Source organism: Ochlerotatus camptorhynchus, unplaced genomic scaffold (assembly GCF_037179485.1).
Source record: "Ochlerotatus camptorhynchus isolate MF236.1 unplaced genomic scaffold, CSIRO-AGI_Acam_v1.1 ptg000406l, whole genome shotgun sequence".
NCBI classification, from domain to species: domain Eukaryota; kingdom Metazoa; phylum Arthropoda; class Insecta; order Diptera; family Culicidae; genus Ochlerotatus; species Ochlerotatus camptorhynchus.
Window position 1 is genome coordinate 59,199 of NW_027040892.1, and position 22,260 is coordinate 81,458.

The 22,260-nt window shown below is 39.3% G+C and overlaps 2 protein-coding genes across 3 annotated transcripts in view; both read left to right on the forward strand.

Moving 5' to 3' along the window:
* Syn1 (Syntrophin-like 1) overlaps positions 1-22,260 on the forward strand; it is a 366,892-nt gene that overhangs the window by 17,731 nt on the left and 326,901 nt on the right. The gene's annotated exons all lie outside the window — the stretch shown is intronic.
* LOC135710888 (esterase AAEL000016-like) lies at positions 18,245-19,171 on the forward strand. Its single transcript, XM_065233597.1, has one exon. The coding sequence runs from the start codon at positions 18,347-18,349 to the stop codon at positions 19,169-19,171; it is 825 nt and encodes a 274-aa protein (XP_065089669.1). The 5' UTR covers positions 18,245-18,346.

Below are 22,260 nucleotides of genomic sequence, written 5' to 3' on the forward strand. Positions count from 1 at the left end.
TGGGAACTGCACCATCAAAGCTGGAATTAACGACTCATCGTTCCATAATGTCTGAAACTAGTCTATTTTCGTCCAGAGCTTTTGCTTCACGAACATTTTGCCGGACTTGCTTTTTGCTTTGCTTTTTGAAACGAGCGAACAACTTCCCATCGCACGTCCGGCGCTTCCGAGCAAAACGACCCGAAAAATACTGTTATGGAGCCCAGGAGTTTGAACATTAACTTTCGTTACTGGGTCGAAACGAGCGTTACTCGTTTTCGTTTCTACTTTTTTTTCTTCTGTGAGATGTTATTATATTCTTCTCCCTGATGCTAGTTTCCAGCTCAGCAGCAACGATGGGAACGCAACGCCTGCGAGGAAAACACAACCATAGCATCGTACAGCGAGTGTGTTATGGCGAGGAGCAGTATCATCATCATCATCATCATTGCGAAATGGGTGCTCGGAAAAAAACAGGAAAAATGTTAAGTTGGGAATAGTTGCAAAAGCATTACCTATACCACTGTTTGAGTTTTTGTTTTTTCCTGTGGAATCGGGGGCAAAAGTTTTTAAATTTTACCGTCGGGTTTAATTTTTGCGATTGTTTCAGCTGTGAAAAATAGTTCGCCCGTTCGTTGCGCTACTGATGCTTGTTTGCCGTAAAGGAGGTTATGTTGTTCTGCCCAGTAATGGAATGTTCATTTGGAGTTACTGTTCGGGGTGGGTATTACACCCATCATGGAATAGGAACTTAGCTCTGTAATAGGAGAATCTCCTGACTGTACTATTTGATCAAGCATGGTTATCGATAAGACCGGGGAAGAAATAAGATGGAGATAGGAGCTCGCCGTCTATCAACGAAATGATTGCAAAAGGGGAAATGACATTTCCATTCAACTGGCATTGCTCCAATGTACTAAGTTTTATTTTTCCCTGCTAGGTTATGTCCACAACCGATTGCTTGGAAACCATTTCCACTAAGATGTCGGCAAAAGTGACGTTTGCTTGCTGAGGTTCAGCGAAACATTTTCCGAGACTCAGCAACCAGACTCGGTTATCGAAATTAAATGTGTTAGTATGTATAGTATATCCATTTGCTTAGCTTTTTGGCTCATCGGGATTTGGAATTCGAGAAATACTTTTATCATGTGACCAGATTGGTTTATCAGAATGTTCATTTTCTAACTCCTGTTGAACCATCCATTCTGGTTTCTCCTGGATTTTTTTTTCATTCAACTTCCCTGGAAGTTTTTTTTCGTCCTCTATGTTATGTTTTACCTGCGCACTTCATGGGCTATCGAGATTCTAACGTTAGTTGACGTTCGATGTTTTTATACGCGCGATCGGTTAAACCGAAGGGCTCTCATTCAGATGAAAATAAATGAGACGTTCAGTCAACTCTTAAGAATACTCTAGTGTAGTCGTTTATTAGCATCTATCATGGTCATCTTTATCTCCCTCAGTAAACCTATACGAAAACACACAAGTGACGACAAGGTATTTACAAATTGAACATCCTATGGAAGCTTAATTTAGGAACTTCTTTAAGAAGCTTATACTAGACGCTCGCCCATCGTTCCGCTCTTCTAACAACTTCTTTCATCCTTACGCTGACCTCATTGGTACTTCCTTTTCCAGATTCGGATCCGGCATAACTCCTCGCACTATTCTTTCTGCTAGGTGGTTTTTTTGGGACTTCAAGCACGTCTACGGAACTTCCTTTACAGCTGTTGTCTTACCAGCACAACTATAATGGGTCCAGAAATCGCAGACATCACACTGGACCATATCATCTACGTGGCCATGGCCTTCACAAAGCGTACAGTTTCGATCGCTGTTCTGTTCTTTACTCAACGGTGGTGTTGATCCCTCTAACATCTTGAGGTTATATCCGATGTTCGGATCAATAATTTTCGGATTAATGAAAGCAGCTTCCTCAGAGCAGTCTCGTTTTGCACAGCTTAAATCTGAAATAGGTTATATTATAAGCATTAAGATTGGTTTAGATTTTATATTAGTTTAATAAATTCTATTTCAGCTTCAAGCTGAGGAAGTTGTTTTCATTAATCCGAACATGGCTATATTTTTAAGTGCGCAAACTTGATTTTCTATGGATCACTTTCTTTCGTTTAAGCTTCACTGCTGAATGTGTTATGGATCAATTGCAATATGTCGTACAGTTTCAATGCTCATTCTGTAGAAATTTAGCTGTACATTTTTACAATTGTGTTGCTAAATTTGACATATAATATGGAACATATTGATATTTTTTATGGATCATCAACACTTTTTTAAGGATTTTCTCCGATGTTTTATGGATCATTTGGATTTTTTTTATGGAACGTTTTCCAATATTTTATGGATCATTTATTGGTTTTTATATTCAAAAGTATGTTTGCCCTACTGGAGTGCAATGGCAAGATTCTATACGAGGGATCGCGGTTCGAAGGTAATTGGACAGTCAACGAACAGTTCCTTTTTGGACAGTTGGATCTATGGAGAAGTCCGGAAGTGGACGTTGGGTAACGTTGGTTATGATTAAAGCTCTTTCATCGATTGACATTCGGTGTGCTTCGAACAGTGTAGTAAGATTTTACGATTGATTAAGTCAATGGCCTCATCGAGTATGGATTTTACGCTGGACAGACAGACAGACAGACAGACAGACAGACAGACAGACAGACAGACAGACAGACAGACAGACAGACAGACAGACAGACAGACAGACAGACAGACAGACAGACAGACAGACAGACAGACAGACAGACAGACAGACAGACAGACAGACAGACAGACAGACAGACAGACAGACAGACAGACAGACAGACAGACAGACAGACAGACAGACAGACAGACAGACAGACAGACAGACAGACAGACAGACAGACAGACAGACAGACAGACAGACAGACAGACAGACAGACAGACAGACAGACAGACAGACAGACAGACAGACAGACAGACAGACAGACAGACAGACAGACAGACAGACAGACAGACAGACAGACAGACAGACAGACAGACAGACAGACAGACAGACAGACAGACAGACAGACAGACAGACAGACAGACAGACAGACAGACAGACAGACAGACAGACAGACAGACAGACAGACAGACAGACAGACAGACAGACAGACAGACAGACAGACAGACAGACAGACAGACAGACAGACAGACAGACAGACAGACAGACAGACAGACAGACAGACAGACAGACAGACAGACAGACAGACAGACAGACAGACAGACAGACAGACAGACAGACAGACAGACAGACAGACAGACAGACAGACAGACAGACAGACAGACAGACAGACAGACAGACAGACAGACAGACAGACAGACAGACAGACAGACAGACAGACAGACAGACAGACAGACAGACAGACAGACAGACAGACAGACAGACAGACAGACAGACAGACAGACAGACAGACAGACAGACAGACAGACAGACAGACAGACAGACAGACAGACAGACAGACAGACAGACAGACAGACAGACAGACAGACAGACAGACAGACAGACAGACAGACAGACAGACAGACAGACAGACAGACAGACAGACAGACAGACAGACAGACAGACAGACAGACAGACAGACAGACAGACAGACAGACAGACAGACAGACAGACAGACAGACAGACAGACAGACAGACAGACAGACAGACAGACAGACAGACAGACAGACAGACAGACAGACAGACAGACAGACAGACAGACAGACAGACAGACAGACAGACAGACAGACAGACAGACAGACAGACAGACAGACAGACAGACAGACAGACAGACAGACAGACAGACAGACAGACAGACAGACAGACAGACAGACAGACAGACAGACAGACAGACAGACAGACAGACAGACAGACAGACAGACAGACAGACAGACAGACAGACAGACAGACAGACAGACAGACAGACAGACAGACAGACAGACAGACAGACAGACAGACAGACAGACAGACAGACAGACAGACAGACAGACAGACAGACAGACAGACAGACAGACAGACAGACAGACAGACAGACAGACAGACAGACAGACAGACAGACAGACAGACAGACAGACAGACAGACAGACAGACAGACAGACAGACAGACAGACAGACAGACAGACAGACAGACAGACAGACAGACAGACAGACAGACAGACAGACAGACAGACAGACAGACAGACAGACAGACAGACAGACAGACAGACAGACAGACAGACAGACAGACAGACAGACAGACAGACAGACAGACAGACAGACAGACAGACAGACAGACAGACAGACAGACAGACAGACAGACAGACAGACAGACAGACAGACAGACAGACAGACAGACAGACAGACAGACAGACAGACAGACAGACAGACAGACAGACAGACAGACAGACAGACAGACAGACAGACAGACAGACAGACAGACAGACAGACAGACAGACAGACAGACAGACAGACAGACAGACAGACAGACAGACAGACAGACAGACAGACAGACAGACAGACAGACAGACAGACAGACAGACAGACAGACAGACAGACAGACAGACAGACAGACAGACAGACAGACAGACAGACAGACAGACAGACAGACAGACAGACAGACAGACAGACAGACAGACAGACAGACAGACAGACAGACAGACAGACAGACAGACAGACAGACAGACAGACAGACAGACAGACAGACAGACAGACAGACAGACAGACAGACAGACAGACAGACAGACAGACAGACAGACAGACAGACAGACAGACAGACAGACAGACAGACAGACAGACAGACAGACAGACAGACAGACAGACAGACAGACAGACAGACAGACAGACAGACAGACAGACAGACAGACAGACAGACAGACAGACAGACAGACAGACAGACAGACAGACAGACAGACAGACAGACAGACAGACAGACAGACAGACAGACAGACAGACAGACAGACAGACAGACAGACAGACAGACAGACAGACAGACAGACAGACAGACAGACAGACAGACAGACAGACAGACAGACAGACAGACAGACAGACAGACAGACAGACAGACAGACAGACAGACAGACAGACAGACAGACACGCTAGAATTCATCGTCATAAAAATGAGGGTCTAGCTATAAGGAACAACTTTGTAGAAGAAACTTTTAGTCTAAGTTTCAATTTCAGTCTCAAAACATATCCTTACAGCTAAATCTGCATTCTGGACCACTATGCTATGGTATAGCAGGGAGAAGATTGGCTACAGTTTATGATTTTTCTTAGAACTCTCCTAAGAGCTCTTTTGAAATTCATTTAAGAAGTCCACTAAAATTATACTTGGAACACCTTGGAACTGAAATTCCTTTAGAGGTTCACAAATTTTTCCCGGAATGATCTAGAAATTATCCTCGGAATTTGCTTGAAATTTTGCTTTAAATCCCTTTGGAATTTGAGTCAAAATATGATTTTCTCGGTATTCTTTTCAAAATTATCTTGGAACTATCTGCAGGATTCACTAGAAATTATTCGCAGAATTTTCATGGAACTATTCCTAGAAATCTTTTCTTTTGGAGCAGTCCTCAGAATTCAATACCTTTGAGGTTCTTCCCGGCAGTCAAGTTTAAGTTGTCCGCCCATTCGACAAATCGTTGCAGTTTTTCTACCAGAAATGTTCAATAGAGTTTGCGCCTGAATTCACCAGAACTGTGCAATTTTTACATCAGGAATTTTCAATACAAACTTGCCCCCAGGTAATTTTAGACCAAAAAATTTCAATTGACCAGAATGGTGTAAATTTTCCACCGTTAATGTTCAATGAAGATTGCTTATCCAATCTACTGATTCGTGCAGATTTCTGTTTTTCCATTTTCTACCAGACATTTTCAATATAGCCGGCTTCTCCTATCATCAGAATGTTGCAGATTTTCCACCAAATAAAGCTTTCCCCTATTTTCGGATTTTTCATCATAAATTTTCAGTAAAGCAGCTTCCCTCGTAACATCAGAATGTTGCAAATTTTACACCAGAAATTATTACTAAAATTTATTTCTATATTCAGCAGAAGGATGCAAATTTAAGACCAAATTTTTTTCCGAAAATCTTGCCTATCCATTCACCAGAACGGTGCAGATTTTCCACCAGAAATTTTCAATAAAGCTTTATTTTAAATAAAGCTTGTACCTTCATTTATGAGACCAGTGCAAGTTTTCCACCAGATATGACATGAACAGAAAATTCTGTTCATTTCATATACTAGAGCGATGCAAATTTTTCACCAGAAATTTTCAATAAAGTATGGTCCTCCATTCAACAGAATGGTGCACCAAAAATTGTCAGTGAAGTTTGTTTCGCCATGCACCTTTGTGGTGCCTTTTTCATGCGTTGCAGCTTCATGCGCCAGAATGGAGCAAATTTTCCACCATAAATTTTCAATGAGGCTTGCATTCATCAGAACGAGGCAAATTATGCACCAGAAAAATGAATTAACCTTGCTTCTACCAGAAATTTTCAGTTAAATGTGCACCTCCACATTTTTAGCGTGATTCAATTTTTCCACCAGAGTTATTCATTTTGATTAGTTCCTCCATGCTCCACCTTGATGATATTTTTACACTAATATTAAATAAAAAGTTTTTTCTTCGATTCACCACCACGAAGGTAATTTTTTTTTCAATCCTTAATTTACCCTTAAAAGAGTTACACCAGAAATTTTTTGTATGCACAACTGTGGTGCAATTTTTTGACCAAATAATTCCATTGAAGTTTGTCCCTTCATGCACCTTTGTGGTGCAATTTTCAGGCACCATCTCAAAGGAATTGATGCAATAAAAGGTTTTCAGTGCCCTTATATTATGAAATGAAGTTATTTTACCTTCAAATTAAGTTATCAAGAGATCAAGTTATTTTATATTCTAATTTTGAAAATGTGAAAATAAAAATCTTATTTATAAAAGGGGGGCAATTGCCCCCCCACCTTGCCCCACCCTGTGCACGTCAGTGTGAACACTACGAGAACATAAAAGAAGTTCCGAAATATTCTGGAATATTTTGGAAACTTCAGGGGTGCTAAATGACCCTCAAGGCGGTTCCATTTGCGTCAGGAAAACTGCCGAAACTTTTAATAAATTCGGAGAACTTCAGAAATATCCAGAGAACTTCAGGAAAGTCAAGATGTCTTCAGAGATGTAGAGATAACTTAAATAAAATTTTCGATTCAAAGTACGTTAAAGATGCTTGGTCTAGAGATCTTTTGGACAGTTCCAATAACTTCAGGGAAGTTCCGAGAACTGCAGAAAAGTTCAAACTTTCGGGGAAGTTTTAAGCGATAAATTCAGAACAGTTCCATGAACACATTTCGATAACCCCAAACAAGTTCCGAGAGTTTCAAAGCAGTCCAGAGATATCCAGAGAACTTAAGGTGATACTCTAAGGAAGCCTTAGCGTGAAACTTTAAAGGCACAAATGTCAGCTTCCACAAAACATACAAATTTGAAATTGCTACTCCTTGTTTGCTGTGCTACTACAAACAGAGAGTAGCAATTTCAAATTTGTATGTTTTGTGGAAGCTGACATTTGTGCCTTTGAAGTTTCACGCTAAGGCTTCCTTAGAGTATCACCTTAAGAAAACTACATTGAAAATTTGGGAACTTCAAAGAAGCCCAGAGTGAAAGTTTAAAGGATTTTTAGGACATTTCAATTTGTTTACGGCACTACCAAGAACTTTAGGTGAATTTAGTTAACTTTAGGGAAGCTCCCAGATCCGTAAGACAACTCAACTAACCTATAAAGGCAGCATTACAAAAAAAAAAAAAAAAAAAAAAATAGTTACATTGAAGAAGTTCAAGGAAACTCAGGGAATTTATGAAGTTGCGAGAGTTTCATTATAATTTTGCAACGAAACAAATTGTGAGCTGATTTTAAAAAAATCTGTGATTTTCATGGTGGTTTCAAGTTGAAAAAAAAAAAAACTAGCAGGTCAGTGAACATCTGAAAAGTTTGGAGATTTTTTGGAAGTTTCATCAAATTCATTGCATTTCCTTTAAGTACTCGGTGCGATGAGAGATCTCCAGAGAAGTTCCCTTAATTTATGGAAAATTGCATGAAGTTTCATGGAGTTACAAGAAATTATGAGATATTCCGAGAATTTTGGAAACTTCATGGATGAATAGTTCATTAAAAATTAGAATTTTAAGGCGAAATTCCGTGCACTTTTAAGATCAAGGAGCTTCATGGTAATTAAGTGTATTTCAGTTAAACTACGGGGAGTTTCAAAGTATATTGATACATTCAGGGAAGTCCAGAGGATTTTAGGTGAAACTCCGAGATTTTTCTCGTAGTCCCAATGACATAAGGAAAGTACATTAAACATCAGGAAAGTCACTATTGAGTATATTTTATAATCATGATGAATTTGTTTCCATAATTTAAGGCGTTTTCATTAGCTTTAAAAAAATTAAGTACTTAAATGAAAATCTTGGAACGGCATTTATTATTTCGTATTAATTTCAGGTTAGTTGCGAAGACTTAAAGAAGTTACAAAGCATTCAAGGAAATTCCGAAAAACTCATGGGAAGTTGCAAAAAATTCAGGAAAACTGCGGGATTTTCATAAAATTTCAGAGAACGTCTGGAAAGATCAGAAAACTTAAAAGAAATGGTGAGAATGTCGGGAAAATGTGACCTTTTTTTTAAAAGATGTTTCTTAAGATTCAGGGATGTTTATGAGAATTGAGAGAACGTCACGGAAGATCATTGCAAATCGTTTGATTTCAGAAAAATTGCGGGAAAATTTAAGAAGTACCGTAAAATGGGGTAACTTTGATAGTTTTTTTTAAGTATATTCTAAATATTTTTTTACAGCAATGGATGTTTTTCAAATTTTAGTTTTTTTAAAACAAGTACTGGGGATTCTAGAGTCAATTCGTTGGTATCATGTTTACCAGGAATTGTTGCATTTGCACTATTTTTATTGTTATTATTTTTTGTGTCAAATTTTCAAGAAATCTAGAGAACTTCAAAGATGCTTAAAAATCATCTGAATTTTTTTAGGACCTTCATAGAAGCTCAGTGAACTCAGACGAGTCAAGAAGATCGAGAATAGAACTAACAGATAAATTGCGAGGACATAAAGAAATTACAAAAAATTCTGGAAATTCAAAAACACACAAGGGAACTTGAGCATTTTCAGGAAAACTTCATAAAATTTCAGAGAACGTCTGAAAAGATCAGAAAACTTCAGAGAAATATTGAGAACGTCAGTTAAATGCAAACATATTTTAAAAGATGTCCCAAAAGCTTCAGAGCTGTTTAGAGAATTGAGAAAACTTCAGGGAAGATCATTGAAAATCTCTTATTTTCAGAAAAATAGTGAGAAATTTTAAAACGTTACCAAATTTTCAAGAAGTTCAGAGAACTTAACACATAATTTAAAAACTTCAGATTTTTTTGGACTCTTCTTAAAAGTTCAGATAACTTGAAAGATCGAGTATTTCAAGAACTTTTAAGAAGTTCTGAGAACTTATGAGAAGATCAGAGACACTTAGGACAGTTCTTTAAATTTGAAGGAAATTAAAAAAAAAATAAAGAAGTTAACATATATTTTAATACGTTCCCAAATTTTAACAAGTTCAGAGAACTTCAGAAATAATTTAAAAGCGTTAGATTTTTTTGGGATGTTCATAAAATAAAACACCAAAAAAAGGTTATCTTCCATTTAATTCCACTTAATTAATTTTGGTATCCATGACAGATACGTGTGTCAACTACAATGTACAGTCTTCATCAGTGTCATTCTCTTTAGTTGGAATTAAATGGAAGATAACCTTTTTTGCTGTTTTATTTAAGCATTACGCTAACAACCCTATTTCATTACTTCATCTTCATAGAAGTTCAGAGAACTTGGAAGATCAAGTATTTCAAGAATTTTGAAGAAGTTCTGAGAACTTATTAGAAGATCAGATAACCTTAGGACAGTTCTATAAATTTGAGGTAATTTAGAACTTCATGGAAACTGTTGAGACTTCAGAACGTTCTTAGCATTTCAGGAAAATTGCGGGACCTTCAAAGATTTTACATGATTATTAGGGGAATGAGGGAAGATTAGGAAAGTCCAGATAAATTAAAGGAAATTGAATGATTTCAAACAAAGAGCCATGGGCACCAGAGTTTTGTTTTCGAAAACTTCGGAAAAACTTCAAGGCAGTTCCATGAACTGCAGAAACATTGTGTAGGTTTTAAGATGTTCTAAGGACTTTAAGTGAACTTGAAAGAAGTTCAGAGAATGTAAGGGAATCCTTAACACTTCGAAGAAGTCTAGAGAATTTATCAAATATTTACAGATTTTTAGGGCAGTGAACTTCAGAATAGTTTCGAGAACTACGTCGTCTTAGCGGCACCGGTGGTGTAGTGGTAAGCGTGATTGCCTCTCATCCCAAAAGGTCTGGGTTCAATCCCAGTCGGCGCCGCCGGGATGTTTTGAGGTATAACATCTCTGATCCGGTTCATGAGTTTGATGGGTCGATAGGTAGGGTCTAGGTGTGAGAGTGCCTCCCTGGCGTCGGTAGCATTGATACTCAGCACGGAAAACAAGTTCGACGGAAAACAAATCAAGGGAAAAAAAAAACTAAGTCTCAGATAGTTTTACTCATACCTCAGTGTCAGTTTGAGGGAACTAAATTGTATGTACATGCAGATTAGGGTGGGTCACCGTTATATGGAAAACGCAAACTTGACCTCATCAAGCGAGAACAACCCTTTTTTTTGGTTCCATATGGGGTCCCAAACAACTGTGCAAAATTTGGGTACGATTAATTGTAACGCGGTGTTCTGCATTGTGTTAGAAATTTGTATGAGAAAACCTACTCTTTTGCACTGTCATCCCTAGAGACCAAAATTTTGCTTGACTATGTACACATATAGTCTAGGAAGTACTTAATAATTTTGATGGAGGAAATAGGGTGCTAGGATGTCAAAGTTATAACTGTTCGAATATTTATGGTTTGTATTAAATACCAAAAATCACATTTTCTGCCAACATTGCCGGTGTCCAATGGAAGTAAGATTTAAAACTGAAAACTTTTCGGAATTTCCTATCGTATTGATTTGGAATATTCAGATGAAATATTCAAATGCAATTGCTCAAATTCTATATGCGTAGTTGTAAAGAGAGGGACTTCTACCCCCTAATTGAAAGAACTTCGGAGCTTCGTATCTTATCGATTTGATATGTTGAGATGAATTATTCAAAAACAACTGCTCAATCTCATAAGCCCTGTTAGAAAGGGGAGGGGGCTTATTATACCCCCGCTCTCTCACTTATATAAATGAAAGTAAAGCTTCAAACTAAAATAACTTCGGTGTTTCTCATCTGGTCGAATTGGTATGTTCAGATGTCTCACTCAAAAATATTTGCTCAATCAAATAAACGTAAATGGATATAAGGAGTGGGCTTTCTGTATCCCCTCCACCAGCTCACATCTATGAATTGAAGTAAAGTTACAGACCGAAATTATTTCGGAGTTTTCCATCTTCTCGAGTTGGTATGTTCGGATGGGTTATTCAAAAACATTTACTCGATCTTATAGGCGTAGTCGGCGTAGGGCAGAGCATTTCCTTCAACTGCTCTATTAAGGCTCCCCTCCCCTTTCTGACATTCAGCTATTGTTTTTGAATATTTCATCTCAACATACCAAATCGATAAGATAAGAAACTCCGAAATTATTTCAGTTTGGAATCTAACTTTCATTGGTACACCGACAGTGTTGGCAGGAAAAGTGATTTTTGGCATTTAATACGAAACATAGATTTTTTTTTAGTTCTTTATTAAGGAGATGTTTAGCCTATGGCTAGTTCATCTCCGGTTCGAAACATAGATCTTTGAACAGCTATAGCTTTTTTTATAAACAGTATAGCACCGTTGATCATTCGGCAAAGTTGTTAGGGGCTTTCTAGACTGTACTTAACATAATAAGTTGCAGATTTCAAGCAAAATTGTGGTCCCTAGGAATGCAACAAATGCAAAAAAGGAGGTTTTCCCATACTAATTTCCATACAAATTTCAAACGCAATGCAGAACGTCGGGTTACAACCAATCGTCCCCAAATTTTGCACAGTTGTTTGGGACCCTAAATGGAGCCAAAAAAAGACAATGTTCTGAAAAAATGACCATGATGACCCTCCCTAATGCAGATATACCTAAATTCCTATATTAGAATTAAGGTCGCTCTTGAATGTGGGCGCATGGCTATGAGATGGGCGAGGTGCACTAAGAAATCAGTGACTAAGTCTTAATTTACCATAGAAGTTCTGCTAATAATTAAAAATATTCATTCTGAAATATTCTGAAAACTGCAGATGACGCATTTTCCCAAGAATTATCGAAGAACAGGAGATTTTTGTCGATAATCACAATCTTTAGATCCATAGGCCAAATGTAGAGCCATTTACCCTATTTCTTCTAGAAAAGCAGTCCCACGTCAAATGGCGATTGTATCAGAATTGACTATCATCGATTTGCATTTCGTTATGGTAAATCATTTGTGCTGGAATTCAGTTGGCGCATTCGACATTTTTAATAAACAGTAGCACAAAAACGTAACTTCCAATGTAAATGACGTCTTAGACAAAGTATTTATACAGTTCGAAAAAGGTTTTGAAGGTTGTCCACGTTTTGTTCCAGCAGCAAAGGTTGCGGTTGAACATTTTTCCTATTCTCTATCTTCGCCGTTCGCTTGAAATGTAGAAGATTTGTTTCGCTCTGGTCGATGGTTTTGCAAAAAAAAAAAAAAAAAAAATCGCATTTCCACCACTGCCCAGAACGACAATATTCACACCCGGACATGTTCCGGGTGCCCTCAGAAACTGACTTCAGTCAAATGTCATGAAGAGGTTTTTCAAATCTTATATTTAAAGACCAACAATTAAAATGGCCTTAACTCCATTTTGTAAACAAACCTTGTAAGGCCATTTTCTCGCGAACCGAAGTTCGCAAAGGCAAACCAGGTAGGAGAACTTCTCCTCTACCCGATTGTGGTTTAGGTTTGCGAATGAAGGTTTCGGTTCGCGAGAAAATGACCTTACAAGGTTTGTTTACAAAATGGAGTTAAGGCCATTTCAATTGTTGGTCTTGATTTGTAAGAAGGGTTCGATCTCACCATAGGTGAATTTATTAAGGATTTTCTCTCAGATATCCACCGGAAGTATCATTCAATCTGATCCAGAAGTTTCTTCTTGATTCCTCCGGATGTTTCTTTTTTACTTCCGACAGGAGCTTATTTCAACATCCAGCAAATAGCAAATTGCACAGAAATGGTTTCCCGTGTGGTGTGATTTATTTTGTTCAAGTTAAAATTTATGTTTAGCATTCCTTTTGTAAAACAATTGCTAGTGTCCCGGGAAATCGAGCTTAGAATGCTGGGAGTCGGGAAGTGTGATTTTGATAATACTCCGATGGTCTCGCATTCAAAATTTTATCATAATCATCCTGCCTCGTACAACGTGTCTAAAAATGAATAATTCGTTTAATTGGTTTAAGCATTGTTTCTGCTTATACTGATTTCATTAAAATTGGTTGATTTTACGTCACAATATTCTTAAGCCAATAAATTCTGAAATATTCGCTTCTCTACTGCACGTATACGCTTGCTCTAAAAAGGTGCTTTTCCACGGACAAATAATGCCTTTTACACAAAAAAAAAAAAAAGTTCGCTTAACTTTGACGCAAACCATGAAAAACTGAACTCCCAAGCGACGATGAGGCGAACCAAGCCACAATCACCGAAAGTAAACATTGACTGGCCTGGTCTATGTAAATACTACTTCGCCACCGCCATTTCATCACCAACCGTCCGAACTGAAATGTGCGCTTTTGATGCGGCACTGCACTTTGCCGAGCTCCGTTTTTTTTGCCCACAACGACGACGTCGATGGAAAAACATTTTCCCACCCAAAGCTGAAAATGAAACACGAAAAATTTGCATCGTACGCAATGAATTGGAAAGTTGGCTCCGTTGATTTCGATGTTTGTTCGTTGAATTTGTTCACTTCGGTGTCTCCACTCGGGCGCCATTAAACCGAGGAGCCGCTTGGTTGGCTGTAATGAATTCAGCTCGGAGCAAGAGTTCATATCACTCAGCAATTTCACCACCAGATTCCTTTGATGAGCATGTCGAACCCGGCAAGCAATTTTCCACGTGTATCCCAGAATTTAATTTGTTTTCATTTCTATTCGCACATAGTATTTTTTTCTGCACCGAATCACCATCGAACGGGACTTTGAATCGAACGTGTCTGTGGTGTGAAAGTGCTTTGCCAGGCTTGGTTTGATGCAGGTGACATCCTTGCCATCACCCCCCCCCCTCTTCCCACACTCGTGTGAACGTTGTTGCTTTGTAATTAATTCCGTTTTTCCAGCGCTGAAGCAATTCAGATCCTCCCCCTTTCGTCTCACACGCTCCATTCAAAAACTAAGCCGAAACGTGTATATCCAATCCACGTTCCCACGCTTTTATCCAGGGATTGGAACTTGGCTGGAAAAATGGATAAATGAAAACTTCGGCGCCCTTCCTCCTCCGGCTCTCATCCGGTGATGATCCGCTTTTCTGGTTGCGGTTCACAATTTTCATTCAACTAGAAATGGATAGAGAGGTATAGGGATGGGGCCCGGGCGGTAAAATGAGCGCTGAGTCGAGTTTTGGGAATTTGGTGCCACAACGTGCTCGGGGATTGATTATGGAATGCGACCGTTGTCGTCGTCGTTGTCGAAGGGGCGAACCCAATCAAGGTAGAGGGCCGACTCTAATCTCGATCGTACGTGTCATAGTCACCTCAATTTCAAACCGACTGCGCTGCACAACCGAAATCGTGTGAGTGAGTATGATGTGCGGTGTCAGTCGGTGTGGGTGGGTGATGCTTTGCTGTTTGGATTTGGCCTGTAGCTTTTTGCTCGATTGGAAACAGAACGATATCGCAGTTTGAGTTGATTGCTCAGAATTTGTGCTTGGTGTACGTTTCGTAGCAGGAGACTCGAGCAGATGCAGCTCGTACGGAAATGTGTACGGCTCGACGAATGACGATCCTGCGGTCAGTTTGCAAATCTGTTAGGAATTTCTGGAAGCTAGTGGCTTGTGCTTTCAGCAAGTGGTTTTCGATAGTTCAGAATTTAGCAATTTATAATGTACATAAAATTCAAAATTTATAAAATAGTTGCTTGAAAAACAATTACGCACAAACAAAAAAATAAAATTCCGGAGTCTGAAATTTTTACACAGGGATCTAGAGCATAGGACCGCAGATAGCCGTCAGTAAAGGAACGGTATTACCACAGAGGTAACTATAAGACTAGAAGGTTCCAAAATAGCGTGCTCAACTTTTTGGCTCAGCTCTGGTACTCTCTTCGGTCCAAAGCTAATCGATTCACTTCTCGAAACATAGGAAAATCCACGAACCCCTCATTTTATCTGTCAAACTTTCATAGCGAATCAAAACAAACATTGCGTAGTACTAGAACTTCGACTAGATTAGAAGTAAAAAAGTAATAGAAGTCGGTGGTTAATTGTGGGTAAGGCCGCAGCATTGTCAGCGTTTGTTTGCTCTATTTGATTAGGCGGCCGTTGAAAGCCACTGCCCCGAAGGGAGGTTTGAAGTTGAACTGTTGCAGTGATTCAATAAAGAGGTTTTGTAGTTTGGTTGGAGCGTTGTTGCTTTGGAAAGTTGGTGTTTATGGTTTATTTGTAACGGATATTTGTTGGTTTGAGAGAACTAGAAAGAATGAGATACATTGAGATGTTCCAATCAAGAACACTTTGGGGATGTGTTCAGAAACCGCCAGGATCTGAAATTTCACTGTCCTCAGCTGGACACATGAAGCAAACTTTATAGGATTATGAATACGAGGAATCTCAGGGAGAGGCCACATGATTTCAAGATTAATTCTGCCACTTTGAAAGTTGTGGGACCGTTCCAACGCCATTTTGGGACATGTTTATAGAGCTTTGGGGTTTGATCTATTGACTTATCACTGTAACATGAATCAGGATGGCCGGTGAAATTTCATTTTGAAAATCCCGGGTTTTCCCGGTTAAATCTAAAAAAAAAATCCCGGTTCGTAATATTCAGCAGAAAACGAAAGTAAGAGTTGCAGAGATACTTCGAATCAATTTAAAAGGCGTTTTTTAAGGATAAGGGGTTTTTGGAACACTTTGCTCACAGCGAAGAAGTAATTTTCACGCGAAAAGTAATACCTGACTTAGAAAATGCTGTTACGAAATACTGATAAAGCAATATTAAAATGGGAAATTCATCACAAAGATCAAAGTAATGGTTGCAGGAATGAACATACCCAAGAGGGGAAAAAACATGAAGTCCTCTTATGATTAAAATGCACCAGAATTAACAAAGTAACAGACTCATAGAATTTTTTACTGTTCGCTATCAGGCTGAATGGGAATTACACAGTGAGATATTAAATTAAGAATTTTTTTTTATAAATGTTGAACTTGATACGAAAATCTCGGAGCATAAAAATGTACTAACTTCGAACTGATTCGTCCACCGTTCAGCAGTCCTTGACCTCCAGATCAACTTTGACGAATACATCATCCTTCTAAATAAGCAGGATCTTGAGATACAACAGTACAGATTATTTGAATTCTCACTAGCACTACTTAGCGGGAGAATTCTTTAATAATCTTTCTGTGTGGTGCCCTAGTGTAACTGGTCAACTTTGTCGAAGATATCACCCAGGATCTGGAGGTACAGAATAGACAATATATAATATTTGCAAGACAACTAGCGACGCCTAGAGGGATAATTCAGAACTGATCTGTTTACCACCTTATCAACTTTGCCGAAGATATCACCCGTATAAATAATCAGGATCTTGAAATACAGTAGATCAGAATATGTGCATGCTTACAAGCGCCACCTAGCGGAATAATACCGAGCTAAACTGTACACCACCAAGCAGTTGGTGTCTTCCAGATCAACTTCGCTGAAGACAGCACCCTTCTAATTAATCAGAACATGGAGATACATAATAGACAGTACAATATTTGTTTCGTTTGGAATTTTCCTGCTTGGCGGCTCTAGTGAGCAAAAGAGCCGCCAAGCGGGAAAATTCCAAACTAATCTGTCCACCGCCTAGCAGCCCTTGTCTTCCTAATCAACTTTGGATCTGGAGATTTTTTTTTTCTAAAATGTATACCATGCGTCTCCATTGATTTATAGCGACTGTAATATGGTCACGACGCATGGTTGTCTAGTCACATAGGAGTATTGAGCGAAAACTCAAAACTTGATAACTTCAAAAAATATTACTTAATGTAGAAAACAAACACATCGCTGCTTTTTAAAATGTTGTGTTGCCTTTTATACATACCTATTGCAAGAAAAATATAAAAACATATTGCGCCCTCTGTGGATGCTCATTTGGGCTGCAGCTCGCTGCTTGCAGGCAGCCTCTCGTTGTGTAATGGAGAACAACATCACTCACTACGCGGTGGTTGAATAAACCGAACCGGATGGAATTAAACTTTGAAATCTGTGTTAGGGAAATTGCTTTTCGCAGACAATCGGTGATAATCATTGCTACAGTTGCACATTCGTGCAATATTCAATAGTGAAATTTAAAAAAATGATAAAGTCTTGAATTTAAAAAAATGCGTAGAAATATTTCTGATCGGTTGGTGATAATATTATTGAAATTGGTCCAGGGGCATTAGAGTTATCAACGTTCAAAATCTTTCATAATTTTGTTACATGTTCCATTTTAGGTTTTCACAAAGTGTAAACAAAGTATAGAAATCACAGACGTAGTCCTACGTCAAAAATGAGATTTTGAATCGAATTGAAATATTGCGTAATTGTTTGTTGTGGGTAATCATATGCATTTTTGCTAAAATTCGGGCATTTTGGAAATTTTTTAATCAATTGAATCACGGTAACGGTATTTCTAATGACTACTGAGCCAAATTTGAACTGTGAAAGTGCATCTAGAAAACTAAGTTGATAGCACGATAGCTTGAAATGCGAAAAAGAAGAAGAATTCAGACTTCTGACTTCCCAATCTACTTCCAAATATTACGGAAATCATAACTTTAATATCGATGTTCTTGTTATTGTCGGTACTTTCAACAGCTCTTTTACAACATAACCGGTCGCGTCAGAGGTAAATTCATCAGCGACATACATAATTTGTTTATCTAAACTCACAATATCTTGTCGAGATGTCAAGTTAAAGCAAGCAATCAGAAGTCAAATGGTACACTTGTCCAAAATCCAAAACAAACCACCAACCAAAGTGCGGTTGCGCTTTTCCCTTATTTCCTACATCAGAAAACCCCCAAGTGAAGTGAAAATATTACGTTCAAAACTTACACCTAATCTAATTAGACACATGGCCAACGAAACGGTAGTAAAATCATCAAAAAATGTCTCCTCCGGCGAGCAGGATTCAAAGCTAAAGATTCTGGCCTTGCACGGCTATCGGCAAAACGGCGACGGCTTCAAATCCAAGCTCGGATCGTTCCGAAAATTCTTCAACAAGCATGCCGAACTGGTGTTTGTAGCGGCACCACACATTGCGCCCCCTCTTCCGGATAGCGAACCAGGAACGGAACCGGATCCGGCACAGCGTGGCTGGTGGTTCAACAAGGAGGACGGTACCTTCAAGGGAACGAACAAAAATGGTCCCGCAATCGGGTTCGAGGAGAGTCTCAAGCTGGTGGAAAAAGTGTGGAAAGAGGAACAGTGCTGTGGATTGTTGGGGTTCTCGCAGGGGACCTGTTTCGTGGGGCTGCTGTGCGATCTGAGTGCCCGAGGGATGACGTCAATTAAGCCGGAGTTTGCCGTACTGTCGTCCGGTTTCCGATCCGGCAGTTTGGTGCATCTAAATTTCTACGAGAGCAAGGTGCAGATTCCATCGTTACACATCTACGGCGAAGCGGACGAGATTATTCCAAAGGAAATGAGCATGGCCTTAGCGGACACTTTTACGGATCCGCAGGTACTGACGCATCCGGGCGGTCACTTTTTGCCGGCCCAAGCCACCCAGAAGCAAACCTATGTGGAGTTTTTCCGGGACCGGTTACAGTTCCATTTGGAAGCGAAGGAAATTGAGAATGCCACTGCTGCGAATAGTATAATGCTGAATGATAACAGTGGTGCTGGGGGAAATGGAGTTCACGGAACCGATAACGACGATGATGATGACTCGGATTAGGTGCGGTAAGGACTGAAGGAAATGAAATACAGACTTGTGACGCCTTGCGAGTGAATTCTTAACTGTGCTGTCCTTCATCCAATAGGTCTTGTCGATCCGAACAACTTTGCCAAAGATATCAACTAGCTTCTACCTATCTTTCATTTAATTCCACTTAATTAATTTTGGTATCCATGACAGATAAAAAAAATTTAATTAAGTGGAATTAAATGGAAGATAACCCTTTTTTGCTGTTTTATTTAAGCATTCCGCTAACAACCCAATTTAATTACTTCATTGATCTATCATGTTAAAGCAAGCCATTTGAAATCAAATCGCACACTATTGCTGCCTAGTGAGTGAATTCTCAACTGAACTGTTCAACAGTTTTTGTTAATCTGAAAAACTTTACTGAAGACAACAAACTTGTATCTGATGCACCTGTCAAATTAAAGCTATAAATAAAGTGTCAAACACTAACATCCCTGGTAAATGAATTCTAAACTGTGCTGTCCACCACCCAATAGGGCTTGTCCAAATGATCAATATTTCCGGAAACAGCACACTTCCTAGCTAGTTGAGCTGTCAAAATATCACATTAGCGCCACATGGTGATGGAATTCTCAACTGAACTGAGCAACATCCATTAGATCTTTTCCATACAGCAATCTTCTATCTTTCCAGCAGTCAAGTTAAACAGGTAACTAAGAGTCATATAGCACACTAGCGCCACGTGGTGATTGAATTCTCAACCAGTGCTGAGATTTGTCATTGTCATTGACAGACTTTTGCGCGATATTGACAAAATTGTTTTTGACATAGTCGACAGATTACTTGCGGACAATTGTTAAATCGCACACATTTTGACTTTTTGTTAGGACATAATATGTTATGCATACAGTCTGCAGAAGCGAATACTACCATCAAAGACTTGGACGTCATACTCGATTCACAACTTACCATGTGGCTTATGTTTTTACTAAGACCTCTACTCAATTTAGTTTCATACATCGTTTCGCCAAGAGTTCAGGGACATTTTATTTGCTTGAAAACGTTCTAGATTAGAGTACTGAGTTGAATTCGACTTAGCCAAAAGCAGATCACATCAACTATGCTAAGGAATGTAATTTTGAATACCTTTCATGAGAAGTGCCGTGTGAAAAGTGTAAAAATAAGAAGACTTCATTGAGCATGTCGATATTCCACTTTAAACGATCAAGCGAAAAAAAAATCGAACAATATGCTTCCTTTTGAGATGGGAAAAACCATGCACGTCTCTCTGTACTTCTGGGGTAATCGTTTGCTTGGGACCAATAAGCTAGTCAAGTAGTGAGCCAATTTAAAATTGTTAGTTTCGTATTGATTGTTGGTATTACCAAGCCGGAGGCGGTTCGATTCCGATCTTCGGGTTGAAAATTTCCCCGATTCTCCTGAGCATAGAGTATCATTGTGCATGCCACACAATATACAAATGCAAACCGCCGAAACCAAACACATACAGCAACCAACGATAAAGACAAAACGCTTGCTACCACTACCACGATAAGCTCTCTCTCTTTAATATAGCTTGATCGGAGTTGTAGAAAGATAATGATATATTGCTTGCCAGCTTTGTTGCAATACACATGGTTGAGGTGCTTGATCGGAATCGAGAAAAGGCAAACAAATCCCATTAACACACGTGTATCATCTTTGGCGATACTTCATGAAGCAGCTTGCCAACAATTTGATCGTTTTCTGCAAGCTATACTGCAAAGGCAGTTTTACATAACAGAAAGGGAAGAAGATTGTATCATTATTGTTTTCCATTTCTGACATGGCGTTATCGTTCGGCTCGTTAATTGTTTGTCATTTTGAGATATTTTTGATTCCTTGGTGGGCATAGAAAGCTCTCTATTAAAAACTGTGAAAGTGCATTTAGAACAATAACTTGAGAGCTGGTTCAATGCTCACTACAGTAGCGTAAAAAGTCTTTATAAAGAAGAATCTAGACAATTTTTTTCATAATTAAATCCCAAAAGCTTTTTCTCAGTCCATAATCTTCAATTATCTCAGCATGGGATAGTGACATTTTTCATAGTTGAAATTAGATTGATAGTTCTATTGAAGCTCTGGACAGGATATCTTTAGAATTTTCTAACGGAATTCCTGACAACCATCGCACAGTTCACACCAAGTTTTATTCAGAAATCATTTAGTCTTATCTTGAGACACTCCTTTGTATTCCCATTAAGTTTTCACTGCTGGACAGAACAGCTATTCATGGTAATGCTTGGAATTCACACAATAAGGTACACCGGGGAAGTGGATACAAGAAAATGCATAGTCAATTTCAACTAAATGTCTTCTTTCTTCTTCTTCGCATTTCAAGCTTATTGCATATCGCATATTAGCTTATTGCGTGCTCTCAAATTAGTGTTCTAGATGCACTTCCACGGTTATTAATTGAGAGCTTTCGATGCCTGTACCATTTTTGCATTGGTATAATTGTGTGGCAAGTCCAATCATACTTCTATGCCCAGGGAAGTCGAGAAATTTTCCAATCCGAAAAATTCCTAGACCGAACCGGGAATTGAACCCAGCCACCTCCAGCATGGTCTTGCTTTGTAGCTGCGCCTTTACCGACTGAGCTAAGGGAGGCCCCAACTCAATGTACAACTTTTTAAAATGGATCACATTTTTTCTATACAATGCAAAATGAATGTGGTAGTATTGGTTATTTTATTACCGTATTACCGTGCTGTTTTTCAATACCGAAATACCGGTTTTTCTTAAGCAAAAACCGGTATTTTCAGTATTTTATTGCAAAAGTATAATCAATTTAAAAGAAATAAAAAGCAGCTCTCTTAATTTTGAACATGTTAACCAAATTGGCTAAACTACACCACCAAGTCCGCTTTATGCCCAATCTGGGTAATCTCTTTGAATCGTCAGAGTAAAATGATGTTAGCGTGTATCGAGAGAGGTGGAACTTAAGGTTTGTTAAGCTCTGATGACACGAATAACTCACGAACGTCATTGTTGGTCTGGTCAATGAATCTGTATGAATGAGACAGACGGCATGAATGATTGAATATGTTTCGGGTTAAAAGTGCGCAGTCGTGTAGTAG